The 24,999-nt window shown below is 36.0% G+C and overlaps 2 protein-coding genes across 3 annotated transcripts; both read right to left on the bottom strand.

Moving 5' to 3' along the window:
- Window positions 1–4,962: 4,962 nt before the first annotated feature.
- LOC140842854 (protein BIG GRAIN 1-like E) lies at window positions 4,963–11,378 on the bottom strand. Its single transcript, XM_073211052.1, has 2 exons — window positions 10,645–11,378; window positions 4,963–5,366 (listed from the first exon to the last, which is right to left on the bottom strand). Exons 1-2 carry the CDS (start codon window positions 11,261–11,263, stop codon window positions 5,035–5,037), a joined length of 951 nt encoding a protein of 316 aa, XP_073067153.1. The 5' UTR covers window positions 11,264–11,378; the 3' UTR covers window positions 4,963–5,034.
- A 2,262-nt stretch (window positions 11,379–13,640) lies between these two features.
- On the bottom strand, window positions 13,641–17,019 carry LOC140842843 (transcription factor BIM2-like). 2 transcript variants are annotated; one of them, XM_073211037.1, is made up of 7 exons: window positions 16,672–17,019; window positions 16,402–16,486; window positions 15,612–15,681; window positions 15,423–15,518; window positions 14,365–14,780; window positions 13,972–14,101; window positions 13,641–13,827 (listed from the first exon to the last, which is right to left on the bottom strand). In XM_073211037.1, exons 1-7 carry the CDS (start codon window positions 16,769–16,771, stop codon window positions 13,732–13,734), a joined length of 993 nt encoding a protein of 330 aa, XP_073067138.1. In that variant the 5' UTR covers window positions 16,772–17,019; the 3' UTR covers window positions 13,641–13,731. The 2 variants fall into 2 exon arrangements, with proteins under 2 accessions (XP_073067138.1, XP_073067143.1); XM_073211042.1 differs by having other exon boundaries at window positions 14,365–14,741.
- Window positions 17,020–24,999: the final 7,980 nt, after the last annotated feature.

The following is a 24,999-nucleotide window of genomic DNA, read 5'->3' as shown; positions in this document are numbered from 1 at the left end:
CCATGTTAAAATAAGAATTTTAATTTACATTGACGGCATTAGCAAAAGACATGATATCAAATCAAGTAGTAAATTAGCAATAATGTGATGGAATCTTTATTACTTTTTTACTATATTACAATAAAAACTATATATTTTAAAATTAAAAATATATAATATCTAGGGGTGGGAAAAAATACCGAAATACCGAAAAATCGTACCGAAAAAAATATCGAACTTACCGAAAAATCGGGATACCGAAAATTTCGGTTCGGTATCATACCGAACCGAAATTTTCGGTATCGGTATTGGTATGTAATATTTTTTTTTCCGGTATTTCGGTATATACCGAAATATCGAAAATAATTCTTTTTATTATTTTTTTTAAATTTAAGTTCGGTATACCGAAAAAATGTCGGTATACCGAAAATGTTTTCGGTATACCGAAAATGTTTTCGGTGTCGGTACGGTACCGGTATGAATTTTTTTCATACCGGAAATTCGGCATACCGCAAGTGCGGTATACCGAATTTCCGATATCGGTATCGGTATGGAAAAATTCCATACCGATATTTTCGATACGATATACGGTACCGTAGTTCGGTACGATATACCGTACCCACCCCTAAATTAATATCATCTGCTAGATATGTGTCAATGTCATTGGTGATGAAGCAATGGAGAGGCATCATGAGTTACTGGTTCATACCAAACACACAATTCTTTCATTGAAATAGACATTTATTTATGAGACCGGGCTTCTAGCCCAATGGTCTCACTCGTCGGATTAGCTGGCCTCCCACCCCGGGTTCGATTCCCCTCCCCTGCGTGAGTTGTAATCAAAAAAAAAAAAAAAGACATTTATCCACAAAAAAAAAAAAAAAAGACATTTATCCACCGTAAATGACAAAACCTTATTCCTTAATTTGAAGAAGGAATTTCATCCCCCTGCTAGGATATGCGTCATAGGAGAGAGCTCCAACTCCCTCTTTATGCCAGTCACTTAATATCTGATATTTAAGATTCACATAATTTTTTATAATGGCACAGGGTTCAATCAAATATGCAGCATAAGATGGTTGCCTTTCCTTTTTACTAAATGCAGCATCTTGGATAAAAACTGGAAAGTTCCGCTTGTTAAACTTTCACTTCCTTACCATGTCAGGTGCCTATTATCCACAACCACATGCATTCCATAAACGACTCTATAACGGCACGGTAGAGGACTATGAATTTGTCATTAGACAGCTCGTTAGGACACGTGTGATCAATGTTTCTGAAGTTTTCGACTGTCAAAATTTGACCTTGTCCTCCTCGGAATGGGACGTGGTGGCAATATCGCATCTTTATTTCCTAATCACCCTGCGCTACAAGAGAGAGAATTATGGGTGACTTTTATCACAGACTCCCCCAAGCCTCCACCTGAGAGAATCACTTTTACTTTGCCTGTGACTGACAAATCAAACCTCAAACCTTGAGCACTATAACTCTATAAATACGTTAGCAATACCTATACTGGTGATCATCTTCTTCATCACCAATGAACACAGAATCATCTCCCAAAAACACCATGGATTTGGTTCGATCCAGCTCTGAGCATCTTTGCTATGTCCGATGCAACTTCTGCAACTTGTTCTTGCGGTATATATAAATATATACAGCTAACTAGCCCCAGGATTTGCATAAACATATGTATTTATTCCTTTATTTAACATTTTTCTTCTGTTTTATGAGAAACATCAGTCTTCATTAGATCCACTCTTGTCTCCATCAATAGTTATTTCAATGAAGTTAGTTTCTGTTGGATGTTAAGGAATAGTGTACATGGTAGCATACAATATAAAAGAAATGTTTCGTGGCTTTTGGGGCAAGCTAGATAAGAGTTTATCCTTTGGTCCATTTTTAGCTTCATAACTGTCCGACACGAATCGAACCCAGAAATCTTTACAAATATGGTACTTTGATGGGTAAATCTTTGTTCCATAAACTTTCGTCCATGAAATTAGGTTCTCTAATGAAGTTGATCAATCCATTACTATTTAATTTGTACGTATATATTCGGGCTTCCAGAATTAGGGATTTCACATAATATGCTGCCATGTTGGGATTCCATGCAAGAGGTCGTTGGATACGGCCATCACAGTGAAATGTGGGCATTGCAGCGATCTTTCATTATATTTATATATGAGAGCACCAGGCCCCCGGCCTCTTCCAGGACAATGTTGTGATCATCAAACAACTTCTCACCAGGTAATAACGCATCATAGGAGATCGACAGAGTGAGAAAATTATACCATTTGTGATTAAGAATTGTACTTTAAGGGGAATATATATACAAGTAAGGTTCATGAAGTAAGGTTCTTATCTTATATATAAGGTTGTATTTAGAGAACAATACATGTGATCTTAAATTCATACTTATTTAATTACACAAAATATGATGAATTTTAAATAACTTCATTGTTCAGTAAAGTTGAAATCAATATTAATTAACAATATGAAATATTATACCTTTAATTTAAAGTTTATAATCTTTCTTATTTGAATTACAAATATACGTTTGAATATATTTGAAATCCATCCATCCAAACACCAACTTAAGTTTATTTCACAATAATTAGATTCACTTTCAAAACAAAATTTACCAGAAAAATCTGCGAATAAACGTTTACAGAGAGGAAAGTCAGCGCATCAAAACCGCAAAAAATGTAAGCTTAGTTTCCCTTTCTGCGCATTAATTCAAGATTTATCTTGAAAGCCAAATGTATGATAAAAACAAAATTGTAACAGTGGGCTACGTACGTACATTCCAAACACACCACGAGGCTCCATTTCAAGCAGTAACAATGTAAGCATTAAATATATATATATACACGATATCTTCAAACATGTTATATATAATAATCATGTAAATGCAATTTGTTCCCGGTCGCTCATTTCTTTTTTTTTTTTTTAAAAAGAATTTATGGTAGGCTTAACCAACGAAATGGAATAATTGCTCGAGGAAACAGAATTCGACATGGAGGTTAATTAGCTAGTTTAAATATTTCTCAAGTTTTTCCCATGGAATCTGTGCTCTAGAATCTGAAGTTATGAATTTATTAAGGAATATTAGATGTATTCTTAATTTGGTAAGTTGTAGTTTCCTTTTTTCTATTATCACTTATCAGTATATATATATGTGCGTCGAAGCCCATATTATATTTCCACCAATTCTAGGAGTACAAGAAACTAGTGCTAACATACATATCAACTTAGTCGAAGGCTTGTGAGTTAATACATGCACTGGTTATTACTTCTTTTTTTTCAACATTTATTTATACATTGAATATATGCGGCTATATATAGCACGCCCCTCGAATATTAATAATAGCTAGCTTGAGCTCGATTCGAAGGTTAATTGTGGAGACTTCCGAGAGTGTAACTTGAATTCTTGATATATGGACGAGTAGATTTAATTTTAACATGAATTTAGATTTTGTCTTTATAACAAACAAACTAAAATAGTGTCCATCATTCTTAAGTTCATATATGACAATGACGCATGCCTATTTTATTTTTATTTTTTTTGGCTATATGTGTAATGCGTGTTTTTATAGATTAACTAATATTTTATATATGCACGTTAGTTCAATTTATAATCATAGTTTTCTTATGTACTTGTACTATCCCTTCAACAGTTCAACGAATTATAGATCCACACATCTTTATTTATGAGACGAGTTAATCATACCGATATTCACAATAAAAAGTAATACTCTTAGCATAAAAAGTAATACATTTTCATAGATGACCCAAATAAAATATTTGTCTCACAAAATACGATCCGTGATATCGTCTCACACAAGTTTTTGCATCAACGAACAACAATTTTTTTTTAAAACAGATTAATTAAGGAAATTTAATTTTTTATTTGCATATATTTGTATGAGACGTTCTCACGGATCGTACTTTGTGAGACGGATTTCTTATTTGATTCATCCATGAAAAAGTATTACTTTTTATGCTAAGAGTATCATTTTTTATTGTGAATATCGGTAAGATTAACTCGTCTCACAGATAAAGATTCGTGAGACCGTCTCACAAAAGACATACTCTATAAAAATTTATAGCTGCATATAATTACATGAAAAATGAAATTGCCGTCAGAAGCTACATATCTCTGTATATCTTGATAAAAACTTATGTGAGACGGTCTCACGGGTAATATTTTGTGAGACGGATCTCTTATTTGGCTTATCTATAAAAAGGTATTATTTTTTATTATGAATATCGATAAGGTTGACCCGTCTCACAAGAGACTTATCTTTATTTGTACATGACAAACGAGATTAATTAAGATCAAAGGATGAGGTTGAATCACATCACATGCAACTCCCAAGTGTGTGTGATGACTGATGATATTTCTTTTTCTCCATTAACACAGTCATCTTGAAAAAGTGGTACCCGAAATTAACATTTCTCCAATATGTGGTCACCGTAGTTAATTTTCTTTCGTATTTCTCGACAAATTTCCTATCATACAGCTTTTTTGATCCTCATCATATTTATCACACCATGTTTTTTTTAATTCAAATTTACCAATTATCCATTTTTCACAATCATTAAAATTATATATATAATTGACTATACAGCATCCAACAAATTAAAGGATTAGATGTAATTTCCTGTTTTCCTAAAACCATATTTTTAAGAGAGAGAGAGAGGGGAAGAAGAAGAAAGAAAAAAAAAAGGTGTCCTTATCTATATATAACAAATTAAATAAGGCAAAAACTTGTGTGAGACGGTCTCACGGTCGTATTTGTGAGACAGATCTTTTATTTGGGTCATCCATGAAAAAATATTATTTTTTATGCTATAAGTATTACTTTTTATTGTGAATATGAGTAGGGTTGATCCGTCTCACAGATTAAGATCCGTGAGACGATCTCACATGAGACCTACTCATTAAATAAATAAAATTCCCCACACTCGAGCATAATAAAGGAGTTTTATATGGACCAACGATTAATAGAATTGTCAATCACTAATAATAATAATAATCCAAATAGTTGATTACGCAGTTGCAGTGCTGGAAATTAATAAACTTTTCTTGATCCTATCCATTTGAGTTGTTTCATAAACTGGCAAACCAGTGCTTGAACAAAAACCCAAATCGTAATTTGGCAAATCGAACAGATCAGAACTTGAATCACTATCTCCACCATGGCTGAATTTTCGGAATTCCTGTCCTTCAGATGAATAATTTTCAACCCAATAATTCGTTGAACATTTCTTGTGATCTGAAGCTTTGGAGCTTCCGTTTCTGACAACTTTTGTGGAAGACCCATTTCTGGAACTGGGTTTCTCATCCGACGAGGCGTAATCTGTGTTTGTTTTCACATCATGTTGGGAAAGATAGCCAAATTAAATAACTTTTCGTACAGCGGAAGTGTTGAATCTTTTCCCTTTAGCGATAATATCAGATCAAAGTATTTCCACGATATCAACAATGATAATAATTATGAAGAAAACGACACAAGGATTTTTACGTGGAAAACCCAAATTAGGGAAAAACCACGAGACCGAAGTCCAACAAAAGAAATCTCCACTATATCAATAATGGGTACAAATCGTTCCTACAACAATAGGAGATAACAACAACTCTCCCTAGAACAACTTAGGGGACACCAAGAACTTCAAGAATAATTATTCTTGGATGAAACACACGCAATCTCACTTTCAAAGTGGAACTAACACAACTCTAATCACATAGAAAATTCTTTCTGATGTGGAAGATCGGACATTGCCGCAACCACAGAGCATACTAAAATTTATCTAAATGACTAGGCTATACAACACTCAAATGCTTGTGCTTTTGGGATGTTTTTGGGATGGATTGAATGGATGCAAATGCATGGTATTTATAGGAAAAATTTTGGGGTTGGTGAAGTGTGAATGGAGGATGTGTGTTCAAAGTTTGGTAGCCAACTTTGAACCAAACTTTAAAAAAATTGTTTGAATAAAAAATGTGCTTGAAATGTCAACAATTCTCCCCCTCAAGCTTCATTTTGTAGATTCAAACAGACCTGCAATATTTCTACAGTTTTCCAGCTTTTCTTTGGACAATGACTTCGTAAACATATCGGAACCATTATCATCGGTATGTATCTTCTCAAGATGTAACAATTTCTCGTTCAACGCATCCCGGATCCAATGATACCTTACATCGATATGCTTTGACCTTGAGTGTAAACTAGAGTTCTTACTCAGATGAATTGCACTCTGACTATCACAGTAGAGCGTAAATTTGTCTTGTCTCAAACCTAACTCTTGTAGAAACTTCTTCAACCATAGTAGTTCTTTACATGCTTCAGTTGTGGCTATATACTCGGCTTCTGTTGTAGACAATGCCACGCACTTTTGAAGTTTTGATTGCCATGATACTGCTCCCCCTGCAAATGTCATCAAGTATCCGGATGTGGACTTTCTAGAATCAACATCTCCAGCCATATCTGCATCAGTATAACCTTCTAACACAGTTTGACTAGTTCCGAATCTCAAACAAAACTTAGAAGTACCTCTCAGATATCGGAATATCCATTTCACTGCTGACCAGTGATCTTTGCCAGGATTAGAGAGAAATCGACTTACCATGCCAACTGCGTGAGCAATGTCAGGTCTCGTACATACCATTGCATACATCAAACTGCCGACTGCTGAAGCATAAGGAACCCTCTCCATTTCTTTCTTTTCTTCTTCACTTGTGGGACATTGAATGGAACTTAATTTGAAATGACCTGCAAGTGGAGTACCAACAGCCTTTGCTTTATCCATTTTGAATCTTTCAAGAACTTTCTCAATGTATTGTTCTTGAGATAACCATAGTTTCTTATTGGCCATATCCCTAGAGATCTTCATTCCAAGAATCTGTTTTGCTGATCCTAAGTCTTTCATTGCAAAAGACTTGTTAAGCTCCCCCTTAAGCTTTTCTATCTTGCTTGGATCATGACCAATAATCAACATATCATCAACATATAACAATAATATGATGATATCATTCTGATCATATCTCTTAACAAATACACAATGATCAGAATTGGTTCTGCTGTACCCATGATTCATCATGAATGTATCAAACTTCTTGTACCACTGTCTTGGAGCTTGTTTCAACCCATACAAACTTTTGTTTAGTCGACACACCATATCCTCTTTGCCTTTAACTATGAATCCTTCAGGTTGGTCCATATATATTTCTTCATCTAGATCACCATGAAGAAATGCAGTCTTAACATCGAGTTGTTCTATTTCCAGATCCATACTAGCTGCAAGTCCCAGAACAACTCTGATAGAGGACATCTTCACCACTGGTGAGAAAATTTCATCAAAATCAACACCTTTCTTCTGGCTGAAACCTTTCACAACTAACCTCGCTTTGTACCTTAGCCGTGATTTATTTTCTTCAGTCTTCAACCTGTAAACCCATTTATTTTTGAGTGATTTCTTACCTTTTGGTAGCTTTACTAAGTTGTAGGTGTGATTTTCATGAAGCGATTGCATCTCTTCTTTCATTGCTTCGATCCACTTATCTTTTTGTGTACTTGATACAGCTTCTTTGAAACTCTCTGGTTCTCCGTCATCAGTGATCATCACATACTCATGTGGGTTGTATCTCGTAGAAGGTACTCTTTGTCTGGTGGACCTTCTGATCTCTGTTTCTGAAGGTGGAGTTGAAGAGTTGTCTTGAGCATCTATTGGCTCAATTATCTCATCATGCTCAGTTTGTGTTTCTCCCCCGTGATCCTGAATTGTGGGGAAATAAACTGGATCTAAATTTACTGGAAATTCTGAATTGGATGATTGTGATTGTTTGTTGTGTTCCGCATCAGAACCAACTTCATCTTCGAGGAATACAACATCTCGGCTTCTAACAATCTTTTGATTCAATGGATCCCATAATCTGTATCCGAACTCTTCATGGCCATAACCCAAAAATATGCACTTTTTGGATTTGTCATCAAGCTTGGATCTTTCATCTTTTGGTATATGAACAAAAGCTTTGCAACCAAACACTCTCAAGTGTTTGTATGAGACATCTTTCCCTGTCCAAACTTTGTTAGGAACATCACCATCTAACGCAGCTGATGGAGAAAGGTTGATCAAATCAATTGCAGTTCTCATAGCTTCGCCCCAAAAGGAATTGGGCAATTTGGATTGTGATAGCATGCACTTTATCCTTTCACAAATTGTCCTGTTCATTCTTTCAGCTAGACCATTGTGCTGAGGGGTTTTTGGAACACTTTTCTCAAGCCTGATACCATGAGTTATACAGTATTGCTCAAACGGACCCCTGTATTCACCACCATTGTCAGAACGAATACACTTCAGTTTCTTTCCTGTTTCTCTTTCAACTTTTGCGTGAAAATGCTTAAAGACCTCAAGGACATGATCTTTAGATTTCAACGCAAAGCACCAGACCTTTCGTGAGAAATCGTCAATAAAGGTCACAAAATACAGCGCACCACCGAGAGTTCTGTCTTTCATGTAACACAAATCTGTGTGTACTAACTCCAAGCGTTGAGTTTTTCTTGATGAAGAAAAACTTTGAAATGCAACTCTGTGTTGTTTTCCGGCCAAACAATCAACACAAGTTTCCAAATGCATACCAGATACTTCAGGAAGGAGTTTTCTCTTAGCCAAAGTTTCCATTCCCTTTTGGCTAATATGTCCAAGTCTCTTGTGCCACAACTCAATGGATGAGGTTTTTGTAGATGCATGAACCTCTCCATTTGATATTTTTGCTTGCATGAGGTAAAGAGAATTTTGCTTCATACCTCTAGCAATAATAAGAGATCCTTTGGTGAGTTTCCATTTTCCTCCACCAAAGTGACTGGAACAACCATCATCATCAAGCTTGCCTGTAGAGATGATGTTAAATCGAATATCTGGAACATGTCGAACATCTCTGAGAACGAGATGACACCCTGTATCTGTCTCCAAGACAATGCTCCCCATACCAACGACCTCAGTCAAACCTTGATTGGCCATTCTAACTTTGCCAAAGTTTCCACTTGAGTAGGACGCAAACATATCTCTGTGTGGAGTAATATGATATGAAGCTCCCGAGTCAATCATCCAATCAGTTTGCTGGTATGATATACTGACACATGCATCATCACCAAGGATGATAATATCTCCATCGGATGTAACTGCAGTCGTGTCTTTCTCTTCCGACTTTGTCCCATTCCTTTGATCTCTCTTCTTTTTTCTGCATTCTCTTTCATAGTGATTTGGACCTCCACAATAATGACACTTGAATTCTTTTCTGGTTTTGGACTTTCCTCTGGATTTGTCTCTTCCTTTATGAGGTCCTCTGGTGTAATTTCTTCCTCGATTATCAACTATTTCTGTAACTAATGCCTTAGTTTCAGAGTTGGCTACTTGCTCCTTTCTTCTGGACTCTTCATTTAGAAGACAATCTTTGACTGTTTGTAATGTCAGTTTTCCATCAGGAGCAGAATTACTGAGCGACACCACAAGAGTATCCCAACTATCTGGCAAGGAGCTCAGTAATAATAGTGCCGTAACTTCGTCATCCAGGGTAATCTTCATGGTGATAGATTGGTTGATTAGACCCTGGTAAGCATTCAGATGCTCTGTCATATTTGCATTTTCTTTGTATCTCAGTCGTGCAAGATTTCTGATAATCGAAGCTTTGTTCAAGGCATTCTTTCTCTCAAACATAGCTTCAATTTTGGTCCACAGAGCATCAGCTTTATTCTCGTTCGCGAAGTGATGAAATATACTGTGTTCGATAAAACGTCGTATGAAACCGACAGCTTTTCGATGCAGTATAGTCCATTCTTCGTTTGATATGTTTTCTGGCTTGGCACTATCTCCACTCAATGGCAAATACAGATCTTTGCAATATAGCAGGTCCAACATGCTTGGCTTCCATATGGAATAATTTGATCCGTTGAGTTTAAACATTCCTCCAATAGATTCTTCCATGTATCCTAACCTGGCTCTGATACCACTTGTTGGGAAAGATAGCCAAATTAAATAACTTTTCGTACAGCGGAAGTGTTGAATCTTTTCCCTTTAGCGATAATATCAGATCAAAGTATTTCCACGATATCAACAATGATAATAATTATGAAGAAAACGACACAAGGATTTTTACGTGGAAAACCCAAATTAGGGAAAAACCACGAGACCGAAGTCCAACAAAAGAAATCTCCACTATATCAATAATGGGTACAAATCGTTCCTACAATAATAGGAGATAACAACAACTCTCCCTAGAACAACTTAGGGGACACCAAGAACTTCAAGAATAATTATTCTTGGATGAAACACACGCAATCTCACTTTCAAAGTGGAACTAACACAACTCTAATCACATAGAAAATTCTTTCTGATGTGGAAGATCGGACATTGCCGCAACCACAGAGCATACTAAAATTTATCTAAATGACTAGGCTATACAACACTCAAATGCTTGTGCTTTTGGGATGTTTTTGGGATGGATTGAATGGATGCAAATGCATGGTATTTATAGGAAAAATTTTGGGGTTGGTGAAGTGTGAATGGAGGATGTGTGTTCAAAGTTTGGTAGCCAACTTTGAACCAAACTTTAAAAAAATTGTTTGAATAAAAAATGTGCTTGAAATGTCAACACATCATACTCGTTTTTTGAGAAACCCGGCTTGAAATTTTCGTTGGACGTTTTCGGCACAGAAATTGCATGCTGAAGGGGATCAGAAAAGCTGCTGAATTCTCTGTATGATTTTGTGGGAGTGTTTGCATGAACATGATCAGTTGTGAAACCGGAACTTGAAGTTGAATAAATAGATTTCGAATCAACAGCATAGTTTGTAACTGGAAAATGGCTGATACTGCTGCTGCTTCTTCTCCTCTGATCAACGGGGTTTTCTACTTCAAGATCGTCAATGGTGCCACCTGATTTCAATTTCTTCTTCTTTACAGATTTTTGATTGAATAAAGATTTCAAAAAACTGGCAATCCTTGCTCCTGGAGAGCTTGGCTGTTTGTTTTTCTTCTTTTCTTTCATTTGATTTTTGGTGACGTGATTCTGTGGAGAAATTATATTACTTTTCGGCAAGTCTAGACTCATCCGTCTAACATTTGTTACGCGATTTTGCTCAAGATTCGGAGAAATGTAACCTGGAGTTTCATTGGCGCCGGAGAAGTACCGCGTCGCCTCGAAGACGTCGAGCTCCCCGGAATAATTCCTCCATTGGAATGAAATCTTGTTGAGTCCTGAATGGCACGTTACAGACATGGTTTAGTCGGAAGATAATGGTTCTAAAGGGTCCTTTTATAGCGATAAATGCACTATATCAATATCTAAAGTAATTGTATATATTTCATTCTCCTGTAAACAGTTTTCCGAATGAACTAGTCACATAAAGCTTGTTTGATATGGTTTTTCTAACTATATTTTCCAGCGAGTTATCTCGTGTGTCGAAAGGCAGCTTTTGGAATTCTCACGGTATAAAAAAAAAATTGTATGTACTATTAATCAGTTTTGATATATTGCATATCTAACGTGCACGTTTATGTAAGTAACGATGTGGTGACACTCACTTATTGAATGTAAAAATTTTCTGTGTTTCATAACATTCAATAGATGAGTGTCACATCATCAGTGTTTATGCGCAGTGAGTGTACAATATTTTATAGCAGTATACGCATTTGTTGATTTTAATTTTTCTGCTAGATATTCTTAGTATACATTTTTTTGTTAAAATTATACATTTGCTACTCTAATCAAACTAAATATTCTCGACTTGAAAAGAAATTGGACACCTTTAAAAGTTCGAGTTGGTTTGATCAAATATCAAATATCAAATATCGTATATGAATTCAATTTGAATTACGCAGTCAAAACGAGCTCCAAGTTTCTACATGAGCTCCAAATGTTTTTATTAAAAAAAAAATTATTGATAAAGCTGTAGTTTAAATAATACTAAAAAATTTAAATTAAATAAACTCGAGTGACTTTTGGCTTAAAAATTAAAATTTGCGTGTTTCTTAGACTCAGATTATGCGTTAACTTCTGCATAATTTAACTGAAATCCAAAAGCTAGTGGGTTGTGATTTTGATTCTGCAAAAGTGAGTCTAGTAACAAATTATAGAATCAATTATTTATCTAACACCACAAACTTCTCGTTTCTTCTTTTCATTTTTGTTTTAAAACACTATTAACTTTTGATTTTTTTCAAATTTGCTTCATAATTATTAAATTTATTCAATTCTTTGAAATCATAATGTATTGTAAACATTTCCTAAAATGGCTATACCTAAATCCGTAATATCCATCTCACAATATATACCCACCAATAAATAAAAGCGAATCTATTCAATAACTTGGTCGAACTTACCGTTGCAAATAATGTTGTGCTTCCTTGGATGCTCTTCCTTCATTATTTGGTGGGATTAAAATTTTTTTCAAGTGGTGTTAGCATGATTATGTTTTGTTTGTACAATATTCACTTTTCTTTCTTTTAACATATATAAGTTTAACAAAAAGCTGTTGTCGAAAAAAATAAAAAAAAAAATATGAAAAGCGATAAATCTAGAGCCAACATCAGAAATAAAAAATATTTTGCTTAAAATTTAAATAACTCGATTTTTTTGGTGAACTAACTCGTTTAATTTTGGGTTTTATTCGATTAAATTTTCAAAGTTTAGTTTTGATACATTAAATTTTATTTTATTTTTACGAAAGATCGAAAATACGATATCTTTCTCCTCCCTACTAGAGTTAGTTATCTTGAGCGTTTCTCTCGAAAATTTACTACGGTACTCGATGATCGCCTCTCTTAAACATAAATATTCTAACAACAAATTAATTAAATTTCTCGTTTTTGAACGATTTGGGCAAGAGATTTACCATAGGTAGCTAAGTTGCATTTATTAGTTTAGGCCAAAAAAAATAATGTAAGTAGCTTCGTCCAAATTAATTATAATAAATTATTAATTCAATTACCGAAGATGCCTAGCACATATGACATGCTACTAAAACAGAGTATATTTTTGTTTGTAAGTTCAGTTCCTGGCGAGAAGCATACGTATGCTAAAACTCGAAATATCAGTACGCAACGCAACAAACGAAGTGCGCTTTCAGATGCGCGCGCAGTTTATCTTTGATCATGAACAACAGAAGCCACGATTGGACAATAGTTCGGTGCTATTAAGACCATCAAACTTCCATTTCAGATTTTGGCAAAAACTTATGTGAGACAGTCTCACGGATATTATTTGTGAGACGGATCCCTTATTTGGGTCACCCATAAAAGAGTATTACTTTTTATGCTAAGAGTACTATTTTTTATGGTGAATATGGATATTGTTGACCCGTCTCACAGATTATGATCCGTGAGACGGTCTCACATGAGACTCACTCTCAGATTTTTTAGGAAAAGACGTAAATATCGTCAAAAATAGAAAAGAAAAGATATGTACGGATATATTTATTTATTAATTTTGCAATGAAATATTTTTTATTATTGATGTGTCATTTAATTTTGAATTGGTAATGATAGGTAATGCTACAATTTACATTGACCCACTTTGAAGAATTATCCACCACATACATATCGAAGGATGACATTGTATTACGAGCATAAAATTTCCGCAATATTATTAAAAAAAAAAACACATAATATACAATCAACTACAAGCCTACCAACGGATAAAAGAAACCCCTAGTCAAGAACCGACACTTTGAAGTCACGGTAGTATTGTCATATCTTCATCCTTTTTTGAGCTTGATCAAAGTCTTCACTGTAAGTTGCATCATGAAACGATCCTTTTGGTTGGTGTCCACAAGTAACATTATCCTAACGTACACTTCGCAATTTATTACATGAAATTTTGAAACACAAACTGCTGCAGTTTTAAAGGTTTGGACTCTTGCTATCCTGGAATCCTTGAGCAGATAGAAAGTACTCGGAAAAATCAAATTATGAATTAAATGTGCATACCTTGGTTGTTGAAAACAACGGAATTGATCCTCTATTTGATCGTTTTCCAAGATTGATCTGTACTGAAATGTTGGCTTGAGACAAATCCAAACCAGTGCTCTGAAGTGCTTGTGTTAATGAGTTCAGTAACCTACACGTGATCGAATTTCAGACCAGTTAAAATTTCTTAAATAAAGGGTTTCATGGAAGGAAGCCACCTAAAGTGAGATTCCTCAATCAGTAGCTTGTTGTTAAATGAATATAATACTCGACCACTGCCATAGATTGGTAAATTCTTCGTTGGGCAGATATTATAATTGTTTAGTTTATCATATAGATCGGTCTGAATGGGGACAGAGAAGAAAATTACAAACAAAAGTTCATTTCAACAGAATGTAGTAGTGTGTTAATTACCCTTGGGAATAAGTACTTGAAATGCTGATTGTTCCCCCCTCTACTGTCAGTTCATCCTGATGATTAGTAGCGTCAGCAGCCATAGAATACTCGGGTAACTGTGCATCTGAGGCTGTCACTTTTAACGTCTGGGAGATTCCGCCATCGTTTCCACTCGAAACTGGCATACTTGCCTGGAGAGGCATGGGTATGCCCACTGCTTTGCTGGTAAGTTCGGATTTTGGTTCTACTGATCTACATGAGGCATCTCTTATAAGATCAGGTTCAATGGGATGGTGATGACTAGTTTGCATGCTTCTGGGGACGATCACACAATTTTCATCGAACCGACCAGGGTATGTTGAACCAGGGCTAGATCCATTATTTGCATTTTGTGTCTGGCCAACAAAATTTTGAGAACGCCAATGACTGTTTCTCTATCCAAAGCAAAATGAGGGATATAAATTATTCAGACATCATCCATCCCTCCCCCTCAAACAACCCCACCACACACACACACACACATATGTTTCTTATAATTGAGCATCCTTATATTCAATTAACAATTTACCAATCACGAGGTTGCTAAGAATGATAAAAAACAGGCAAGGCCTATGAGTGATGGAAAAAGTAATCAAATGTGTTCTCTAAAACTCTGTGTAGCATTATGTTAATTCTTGCACGAGTCCAAAGTAAAATTTACGTAAGCAAATTCACAAAGACGAAAAAATATATAAATTTCAATAAGTAATTGACAACTTCAACGACCTCAACATTACTCTTGGCCTGGGAGAGTTCTTTCTTCAAAATTACAGTCTAAGTCATCACCAGAAACGAAGTCCTTCGAATTTCCTAGCCACAAAATAAACCGTGGACTAACAAAACTCTATCAATAAGGTGAACCTAACTTCTATAAGATGGAAAAACCGAGGGGATCAAAAAACAAATGAGGGTCAAACTTTGGCTATCAATTTCACCCACAATATCTTAATGGATTAGCTGAAAATAGTTCGTCAATTGGAGAACAATGTAATCAAACATTTTGGATTGTTCTTGTTAGGTATACACATAAAACTTACCCATGGCATCAGCTTTGTTGGCTCTGAATTCCAAGGTTGGAATGGCCCCTCATACTTCTGCACCTTTTCCTGCAAAAATTGTACATACTGAATCACCTGCATTTGAAAAACCAATAATTAGCAAAACAAAATTCAAAGCAGGTTGTCCTAACAAACCAACTTTTGTATTTGAAATTATAAATGTTGCACCTCCAATAAAAATGAGGCTGTATCTCGCTTCTGATCGCTGTTGGGTATCAGTTCTCTCAATATCTGAAACCTTAGGTTACACAAGAAATTTTTTGTTTACTTGCATAAAGGAGCTCACATGAACAAGAAATGTTAAAAACCATCTTCTCAAATATCACTACGCAGTCAAAAAAATGGCATCTTAAAAATAAGGATGTTTTATATCTGATAAGAGAGAGTGGCATAAGAAGGCAGAAATCCAATACATGCATCATTCCATTACGATTTTTTCAATTTTAAACCCACAAAGTCACATATATTTCTAAATATGGCCCATCAGCAAAAATCCAATTTTAGCACAACACCATCTATCAGTGAACATCAAAAGTTGCAACAAGCAAACAATTGCTGATTTGTTGCATAAAGGTGAAATATTCTTCCATGGACCTTTTCAACCTACACAAGATTGTTAAGCATGACGATCATAACCTCACCAAAAAAAGTTTTTTCACGTGAATTGAGACGATCACATTTATTGTTAGAGTCAATTTTACCAATTTTTATCATTCAAAATATACACCAGAAATTTCTATCATTTCGCTTGCAAGCTTTGATTAGCAATTTGGCGGCAGTGCATCTCGGTAAATTGATGATATATCTATTATCCACAAAAAATTTCCTTTAAGAAGCACACAAATTGTGCAAGCTTGATTATACAAAAGACTACTTTTGCACATCCACATTATCTTTCTGAGCACATGAGTGCTTTATTTTACTAAAAATTTGCTTGAGATTGGACAGAATTATTCACCTCTCGTTGATCTTGCTCCTGCGACGCTGCTCTGTAACCGAGTGCTTTGACCTTATAGCATTCGTCTTGTCACTGTTTTTCCCATCTGCCGCCACATAATACATACAACAGTATTATCGCAAGATTACAATCTCATGAAACAATCGATCTATACAAAATTGAGTTCGCCATAAAACAGCCCGCCCCTGATACCACTCAACGCAATCCCAACAGAAGGGTGGTGGGGCGGATCAAGATTGAGGCTTAAAGCAACACAAGAATAGTGCGCACCTTTGGTGTTATTGTTGGGTGGAGGGGCATCTTTCCTGGTGACAAAATCTTCGTACACATCTTCATCCTCCTCCTCCTGATGACCCTTTACAGATTTCATTTTTGCCTTATCTTCTTTCAAGTTTTCACACAGCTGGAAAAAAATGTAATCTTGAATAATTTAAGGGTTCGCAAAACTCATGGAAAGATTACAGCTTTTGTTGAATGTGAAATTGGGATTGGTTTGGAACTTCAGATTTTGGGGTCTTTCAAAAGCAAATAGCAGTGGTCACTGCTACTCCTACACCAGCTTTGTGGTTTGTAGGTGCGGTGGACATTGTCGAAAATGAGCTGGTATTTTGAGTTTTGCCTGCTTTAGTCTAAATAATTTCTCCTAAAAAAAAAGTCTAAATAATTTAATTAATATTTAAGTACATATCTGTCGATAGATAACGATGTGATAATTAAATGATTAATAATTTGATTGATAAATGATTTATATGATAAGATATATAATTTGAGTGATATATTGTAAAATCCGGGATTTTGTATAATCGGGATCATATCAGATTAATATCATAGTAATAATTAGAGTATGCTTGGGTAGAGTAATATTGGATATTATCTAATATTTGAGTTGATATAGAGATACCGTGATAAAAATAAGGCAAATGATAAAATTCCTAGAATTCGAAATTAATCAGTAGATATATATATATGCAAATTTCGAAATTTGTATGGGATAAAATATTTAAATTTCGAACAATATCGCGGATAGATCACGATTCGAGATAAAAGATTTAAGTCAGATTTTCTTCGCGATATCACTCGATCCCGATAGCAGCCAACCCCTATAAATAGGAGGGCCTTGTAGACTCGAAAATCACACCACATTGCACCCAAATTTTCGAAAATAGTGCCTAGTCTTCTTAGGAATTTTCGAGCACAGCGAAGCGCTGCCGCCGTCCAGCCAGAGAAGTAGGAATTTCGAAGAACCCTAGTTTTTCAAGAATTTAAGGTAATTGGGGTGTTTTAAATTTCGGTTTTATGCATTCGAAGGTTTCGCGTTTTGATTTTAAAAATTCGGTTGAACACCGTCTACGTTTTTAAATCTTGTTACGTTTTTACGTTGGCACTGTGAGGATTCCCTGAAAATGGGTGGAATTCCAACATATGGCCCTTAACAGTGGGATAGAACTGTTTTACGGCCTCGCCCCCTTAGAGGATCAAAACTTAGGGACTGATATCAGTAAACCATGAAAGGTGAAAAATCGCAGTGTTATTATGTTATGAATATGATGTTACGATTATGAAAAGCATGCTATGTTATGATTCGAAATTATTATAAAATGTTATGTGGTATTCAAATTCCCCCATTTACCGAGTATTTCTCAAAATACTCACCCCTTACAATCTTCCCCAGATAAATCCGAAGAACATGTTGAAGAAGAAGAATCTGAACAATTTTGGGGATGGTGAATTTTGCGATTTAGTTTAGTTATGTTATTCTTGTTTTTTTGAATTTTAGTACTTTCATGTATGATGCTTACGCATTAGTTATTTCAGTTGTAAAGACTTTGGTTTTTGAGATTATGATTAATAAACTGGTTTTCGGTTTATACTATGCTAAGAGGCTGGTTGTTTTCAATCGTGTGATTGTTAAACGACGCCGGTGTCAATCCCGAGTTTCGGAGCGTGACATTTTAGTGGTATCAGAGCCGCCAGGTTCATAATCCGAGTGGGAAAAATCGATTTTCAAAAAAAAAAAATTCGGAAAAATTTCGGCCAAACAGGCCCTTAACGCTCGCGCCGCTTCTCCGCCGATTCCGGCCGCTTCCGGTACTCTTTATTCGATCGGCGACCAGTTCCAGAATCGTCTCGACGAAACAAACAAAAGCCCTCAACCAATTTTGGATTTCGTGTTCGGGTGAAACCGGAATTTCGGATCTACGAATATGGCGTACGAACCCTAACGCCGAATCTTATTTCGTCCAATTACCCTACCAGACCTACTCCGATTTTCATTTAATTTTACCCAAACATTATACTATCCATGGGTAACTTTCCCCAACAATCAATTTTGAGATCGGATCAATCAATCGGGAACGCCCAAATTCAAGTGAGTTAACCGAGTTTTAGTGAATTCCGGCCAAATTAAGTAGCTTTCCGACCGATTCTGGCTGTGCCACCACCGGTTCTGTGATCCTGACCCCTTCACCGACACACGCCTTTGCTCCGACCATACTCCGGCGAGTCAACCCGGCGAGTCAACGAGTCAACCCACCAACATTATCCTTCTATTTTCGGAAATTTTCGAAAATATATATATATTTCGATACCCTGCTCTATTAGTTCTTGATATTTTATTTTGTCCTATTTGTGATATTATGAGCATTTCCTTTCTTTATTGATCCCGGAAATGGCTCGTATGCGTGTCACCGCTCGTAAGAAAGTAACCTCGATTACTCATAGGGAGTCAATTCCGTTAGACGATCATCGATCTCGCACGCACACTCAGGCTGTTATACGTTCGAACGAATTGGCCCTAAGGAACCATGAGAAGACTATCAGAAGGCTGAGAGCTAATAATTTCGAGAGGAGGCAACAAGTGGAAGACTTAACTACCAAACTGGAGGCAGCAGAGAAAAGAATTGACGAGGTCTTCCAAATGTTCGAGCTCACTAAGGAGCATAATTCCGAGCTTCGAGACTCGTTAGGCACAGCATTGGGTCAAGCCAAGCGGGCTAGGGAAGAAATGGAGAGGCGCACCGTGGAGCTAACTGAAGCACGACTTAAGGGTAAGGAGAGAATTGAAGAGTCCTGGAATGTGATCATGCAATTATCCGAGAATAACCAAAGGCTATCCAAGGAGGTAGACGAATGGAAAGCAAAGGAGAAGGAGCTCATCCAGAAAGATAAAGCAAACTGCGCGCATGCAAGGAATGAGTTGAATAACGCGATAGGAAAGATTATGACCCACATGGAAGAGATTGCTGAGTTGGAATCGGAGAATCAGAGCCTTCAGATGCAGCTTGCAGAGTTCTTAGACCCAGGGATGCCTGAGGATCCCGAGGAGGAAGAAGCCCCACCTGACATAGCCGAGGGAAATGGAGAGATATCAGATTAGAGCATCTTAGTGAACCGTTTTTAGTAGTTTATTTCCATTGTCGCTACGTTTTTATCCAGTACATTTATTTCATTAGATTGGTCAAGTACTTTTATTTCATTCAGATTGGTCGTGTTCATTTATTTTCTTGCTTGAGAAATAAATAAAATATTTTATTTGTTCCATTGATTTCAATTTACTTCTACGCAATCTATTGCATAAATCCTACTCGTACAAATTCTTAGAACTTGCGATTATAGGAAATGGCCGGCAGACCCCCCGAGGCTGAACCATAACCCGTGTTACGCTAATACCAACCGTGAAGGCGGACAGGAGAACGAGCAAGGGAATGGACCCCCGCCGGCAGTCAACTTAAGCCAAGCTGATCTTATGGCCATAGCCACTATTGTGGCGACAACACTACAAGGATTGGGAAATCAGAACGCCAATCAGCCACCACCACCCCCACCACCAAATGGAATCAAGTTCTACTATGAATCACTCCGCAAGAATAGGTGTCCAACCTTCAGTGAAGCCGCTGACCCTGAAGTTAGCCAGAGTTGGCTGAAAAGTGTAGAGACTCAACATCGCCTATTGAAAGTTCCTGAGGCACTGAAATTGGACGTGACTGTGTCGTTCCTGGAAGATAAAGCAGGAAAATGGTGGGAAGCAATCTCGCCAGCCATGACAGCTGCAAGACCAATGACTTGGCAGCGATTCCGAGAAGCCTTTCTGAAACAGTAATATCCAGCCGAGGTCAGACTGCAGAAACTGAGTGAGTTTGAAAACCTCACTCGAACTCCGGATACGTCGGTTGTGGAATACACTTCCAAGTTCATTGCCCTTGGATCTTATGCTCCGGCAATCATGACGGACGAAGTTTTGAATTGCACCGCTTCAAGAAGGGATTGAACAGCAGGATCCAATCAGCACTAGCAATCTACCAACCCGCGAATTTTTCAGATCTTATGGGTGCAGCTATCCGAGCTAAAACTGACATCCAGCGCAGAGAGAAGGAATTCAAGAACAAAAGGCCTATGAATAATCAGTCCTCACGCAACGATCAGACTTTCAAGAAGCCTAACCAGTCCGGTGAACCATCCAAAGGGCCTTCGCCTACCCCAAGCTACCAGGATATTAAGCCTTGCCCAACTTGTCACTTACGACACCTGGGGGAATGCCGAAGAAACATGGGAGTATGCTTCGGATGTGGGAAAGCGGGACACCGAATTGCCGAATGTCCTACTGCCGCCAACCAGGCAGCCGGGCCCAACAAGGGAACTGGACCAAATACAGGAGCTAACCCCAATAAGCCAAAGGAAGGCAAGCCTAACGCTAGGGTCTTTGCTATGACTCAAGAAGAGGTCGACGACGCAATAAAGTCGTTTCAGGTACCATCCTAATTCAAAAAGTGCCTGATTATGCGTTATTTGGTTGTAGTGCTACGCATTCCTTGGTATCTAAGAGATTTGCTAAGAAACTAAGACTTAAGCCGAATCACTAGCTGAAACTTTCGAATAACCACACCGAAAGAGAAGCCACGTGGGAGCTAGAAGAAAGGTTGAGAAACCAATACCCGTACCTCTTCATAGACCAAGTCAACCCAAGTTTCGAGGACAAAACTTCCCATAAGGAGGGTGGGATGTAAAACCCGGGATTTTGTACAATCGGGATCATATCAGATTAATATCATAGTAATAATTAGAGTATGCTTGGGTAGAGTAATATTGGATATTATCTAAGATTTGAGTTGATATAGAGATACCGTGATAAAAATCAGGCAAATGATAAAATCCCTAGAATTCGAAATTAATCAGTAGATATATATATATGCAAATTTCGAAATTTGTATGGGATAAAATATTTAAATTTCGAACAATATCGCGGATAGATCACGATTCGAGATAAAAGCTTTAAGTCAGATTTTCTTCGCGATATCACTCGATCCCGATAGCAGCCAACCCCTATAAATAGGAGGGCCTTGTAGACTCAAAAATCACACCACATTGCACCCAAATTTTCGAAAATAGTGCCTAGTCTTCTTAGGAATTTTCTAGCACAGCGAAGCGCTGCCGCCGTCCAGCCAGGGAAGTAGGAATTTCGAAGAATCCTAGTTTTTCAAGAATTTAAGGTAAGTGGGGTGTTTTAAATTTCGGTTTTATGCATTCGAAGGTTTCGTGTTTTGATTTTAAAAATTCGGTTGAACACCGTTTACGTTTTTAAATCTTGTTACGTTTTTACGTTGGCACTGTGAGGATTCCCTGAAAATGGGTGGAATTCCAACATATGGCCCTTAACAGTGGGATAGAACTGTTTATGGCCTCGCCCCCTTAGAGGATCAAAACTTAGGGACTGATATCAGTAAACCATGAAAGGTGAAAAAACGTAGTGTTATTATGTTATGAATATGATGTTACGATTATGAAAAGCATGCTATGTTATGATTCGAAATTGTTATAAAATGTTATGTGGTATTCAAATTCCCCCATTTACTGAGTATTTCTCAAAATACTCACCCTTACAATCTTCCCCAGATAAATCCGAAGAACATGTTGAAGAAAAAGAATCTGAACAATTTTGGGGATGATGAATTTTGCGATTTAGTTTAGTTATGTTATTCTTGTTTTTTTGAATTTTAGTACTTTCATGTATGATGCTTCCGCATTAGTTATTTCAGTTGTAAAGACTTTGGTTTTTGAGATTATGATTAATAAACTGGTTTTCGGTTTATACTATGCTACAAGGCTGGTTGTTTTCAATCGTGTGATTGTTAAACGATGCCGGTGTCAATCCCGAGTTTCGGGGCGTGGCATATATAATATCATGTGTGGTGTGAAATTAATGACATGGATAAAATCATGATAAATGTATTATCGACCAAAATACCCTTTTAATTAATATTTTATTTATTAAACCATTAATATTCTTTCCTCCCCCAAACCTAGAGGTCGTCTTCCGATAAATCATAGATCAATTGAAAACCTTCTCACTTCTCTTCGTCTGTGAAGACTGAAAGCTGTGGCGAGATCCATGAAACATCTTAATCGAAGAGGCCATAGGGTTCGCTTGAGCATGTTTTTCTGAGTTTAATTTTCTTTCCTTACAGGTGAGATCAGACATGACCATCAATGACTGCTTTTGTTATAATAATTTAGTCGTTTATCGCAGTAATATATAGAATAGACATGACCATTCCGTGAAATTGTGATGGAACTTGGATGAAGGTAAATGCAACATGCACCGTGGCCGCTCTTGTAAAGCATGACCACCATTTGTTGGTCAATCAAGCCAACACAATCTTACTGATGAACAATAACTACAATAAAAAATGCATCATTTTTTTTTTTTGGCAAGTTATGCGATCTAAAATCCAATTATTCACCACCTCTCGCTGGTTTCTGCTCGAATATAGAAGCCAAACATGGATTGATAAATAAACTAACACAACACCAGAAGCATTCGTGAATTGAAAAAAAAACAAATCAATCAAGTAAACTAAAAATGAGCACATTACGTTTGTTCTACACATGATCAATGAATTATACGCAGAGAATAGTATAATAACACCAATTTTACAGATTTCCCAGTAAAACTCACAGTCGAGCAAATTGAATAGCGTTGCCACCAACACCAGCGAAGGCATCAATAACAACATCGGCACCGGCACACCTCTGCGCGTGCCAGGCGGCGATCTCCTCCGGCGTCACGGAGAACCGCCCTTCTTCATCAATTTTGACAGGTCAAGGGCACACACGAACGCAGATCCTCCTGTCAACTTCAAAATTCTTCAGCACCGGTCAAGGGCAAGAGTGTACTGATGAAGAAATTAGGAAATACAGAAATGCAAATTTGATTTTATAAATCAGGGGTATTTAGGACATGACTCTGTACTGGAGTTGTGGGATAGATTTTATCCTTCTTCTGTGACTGGATCTCTTGTCCAACACACACAGTGAAAGCTGTCCCACAATTAGTCAATGTGAAGTTTATAAATCAAAGCAAACAAAACATTAATAATTTATCCACCCTTAATCCTACTAACCAAACTGGGCCTTACTGTCTGTTTGGATGTTTTAAATTTTAGATTCAGAAATAGAATTGAATTTGGAATTGGATTTAGAAATCCATGAACTGAAAATTTCATATTGTGTGTGGTTTGAAATTTAAAAATTGTATTTAGAATTCATTTCTTGTTTGGAAAAAATAAGATTTGAATTTGAAAATTAAAATTATACTATTTAAAACATATTATTCATAGTATTAAAAAATTGAAAATTAAAATTAAATTTATCATATAATTCTCTTATCATTTCAATTATATATTTGTGTTTTATAAACTACATAAACTCTTATTTAATTAATTACTGTTAATGAATACAAAATGAATTATTAAAATAAAATAATCAAACATAACATCTAAATATTCAAATTTAAATCTTACGAAATAAATTATTTTAAAATTAAATATTCAACAACATCCTATTTTTATAAATAAAAAATTAAGTTATTATTGAATAAAATTTTTTTAATATTCACGACAACTATAAGAATAGATATCAAAAATCAAATATATATAAAATAAAAAATAAATAAATTTGTCATTTAATCCAACCATAATATATAAAAATTATAAATTGAAAGTTCTGAAGCATTTTCGAAGATGCGTAGTTCTGTCTATTTTTTGAGTGATATATGCTGATCCAAATCCGATCTCCCTTGATCATATATTTTGAATATCATATCTAAAATAAATTCAAATCCAAAAGTTAGTTTTCTGTATATAGTGTTCGTTAAAAACTGCACAAATTATATGTACGAATGATATACCTACGATTTTTTCCCCATCTCACAATTTATTTACTTGAAAATGAGTGTTAATTAATTAGATAATCCTATCAACGGAAATAAAAATGGTCGAGAATAATTATCAAAAATAAAGAGAGGTAGTTGAACCGAAATTTTCAACAAATATACTTCTTATTTTATTTTAAATTTTTTTACGTATCTAACATTGAGACTACTTAATTATTTAAATTATAGTAGTTACCAGTTCAATTCAAAATATCATTACTAAAGAATATACAATTGGCAATGATATTCATATAATACAGTTTTGATGAAACGATATCTGTATTTTTATACATTATATTATAACTTACATCGTGCACTTGTGATTATTTTGAATTTAAACTTTTCAATAATTTTTTTTTAAAATCTATAATAGAAGAAAAGTTCGTTAAATC

Source organism: Primulina eburnea, chromosome 1 (genome assembly GCF_022965805.1).
Source record: "Primulina eburnea isolate SZY01 chromosome 1, ASM2296580v1, whole genome shotgun sequence".
NCBI classification, from domain to species: domain Eukaryota; kingdom Viridiplantae; phylum Streptophyta; class Magnoliopsida; order Lamiales; family Gesneriaceae; genus Primulina; species Primulina eburnea.
Note: the sequence above shows the minus strand (reverse complement) of the source record. Positions and strands in the feature narration are given on the sequence as shown.

What these genes read in the sequence shown, in the direction of transcription:
- LOC140842854 (XM_073211052.1), bottom strand. Translation starts at nt 11,263, where the DNA reads ATGTCTGTAACGTGCCATTCAGGACTCAACAAGATTTCATTCCAATGG. An exon ending in GGGTTTCTCAAAAAACGAGT is followed by an intron (nt 5,367 to 10,644) that starts ATGATGTGTTGA and finishes ATCTTTCCCAAC; the next exon opens with ATGATGTGAAAACAAACACA.
- LOC140842843 (XM_073211037.1), bottom strand. Translation starts at nt 16,771, where the DNA reads ATGAAATCTGTAAAGGGTCATCAGGAGGAGGAGGATGAAGATGTGTAC. An exon ending in CAACAAAGCTGATGCCATGG is followed by an intron (nt 14,781 to 15,422) that starts GTAAGTTTTATG and finishes TGCTTTGGATAG; the next exon opens with AGAAACAGTCATTGGCGTTC. An exon ending in CGTTGTTTTCAACAACCAAG is followed by an intron (nt 13,828 to 13,971) that starts GTATGCACATTT and finishes AGTGTACGTTAG; the next exon opens with GATAATGTTACTTGTGGACA.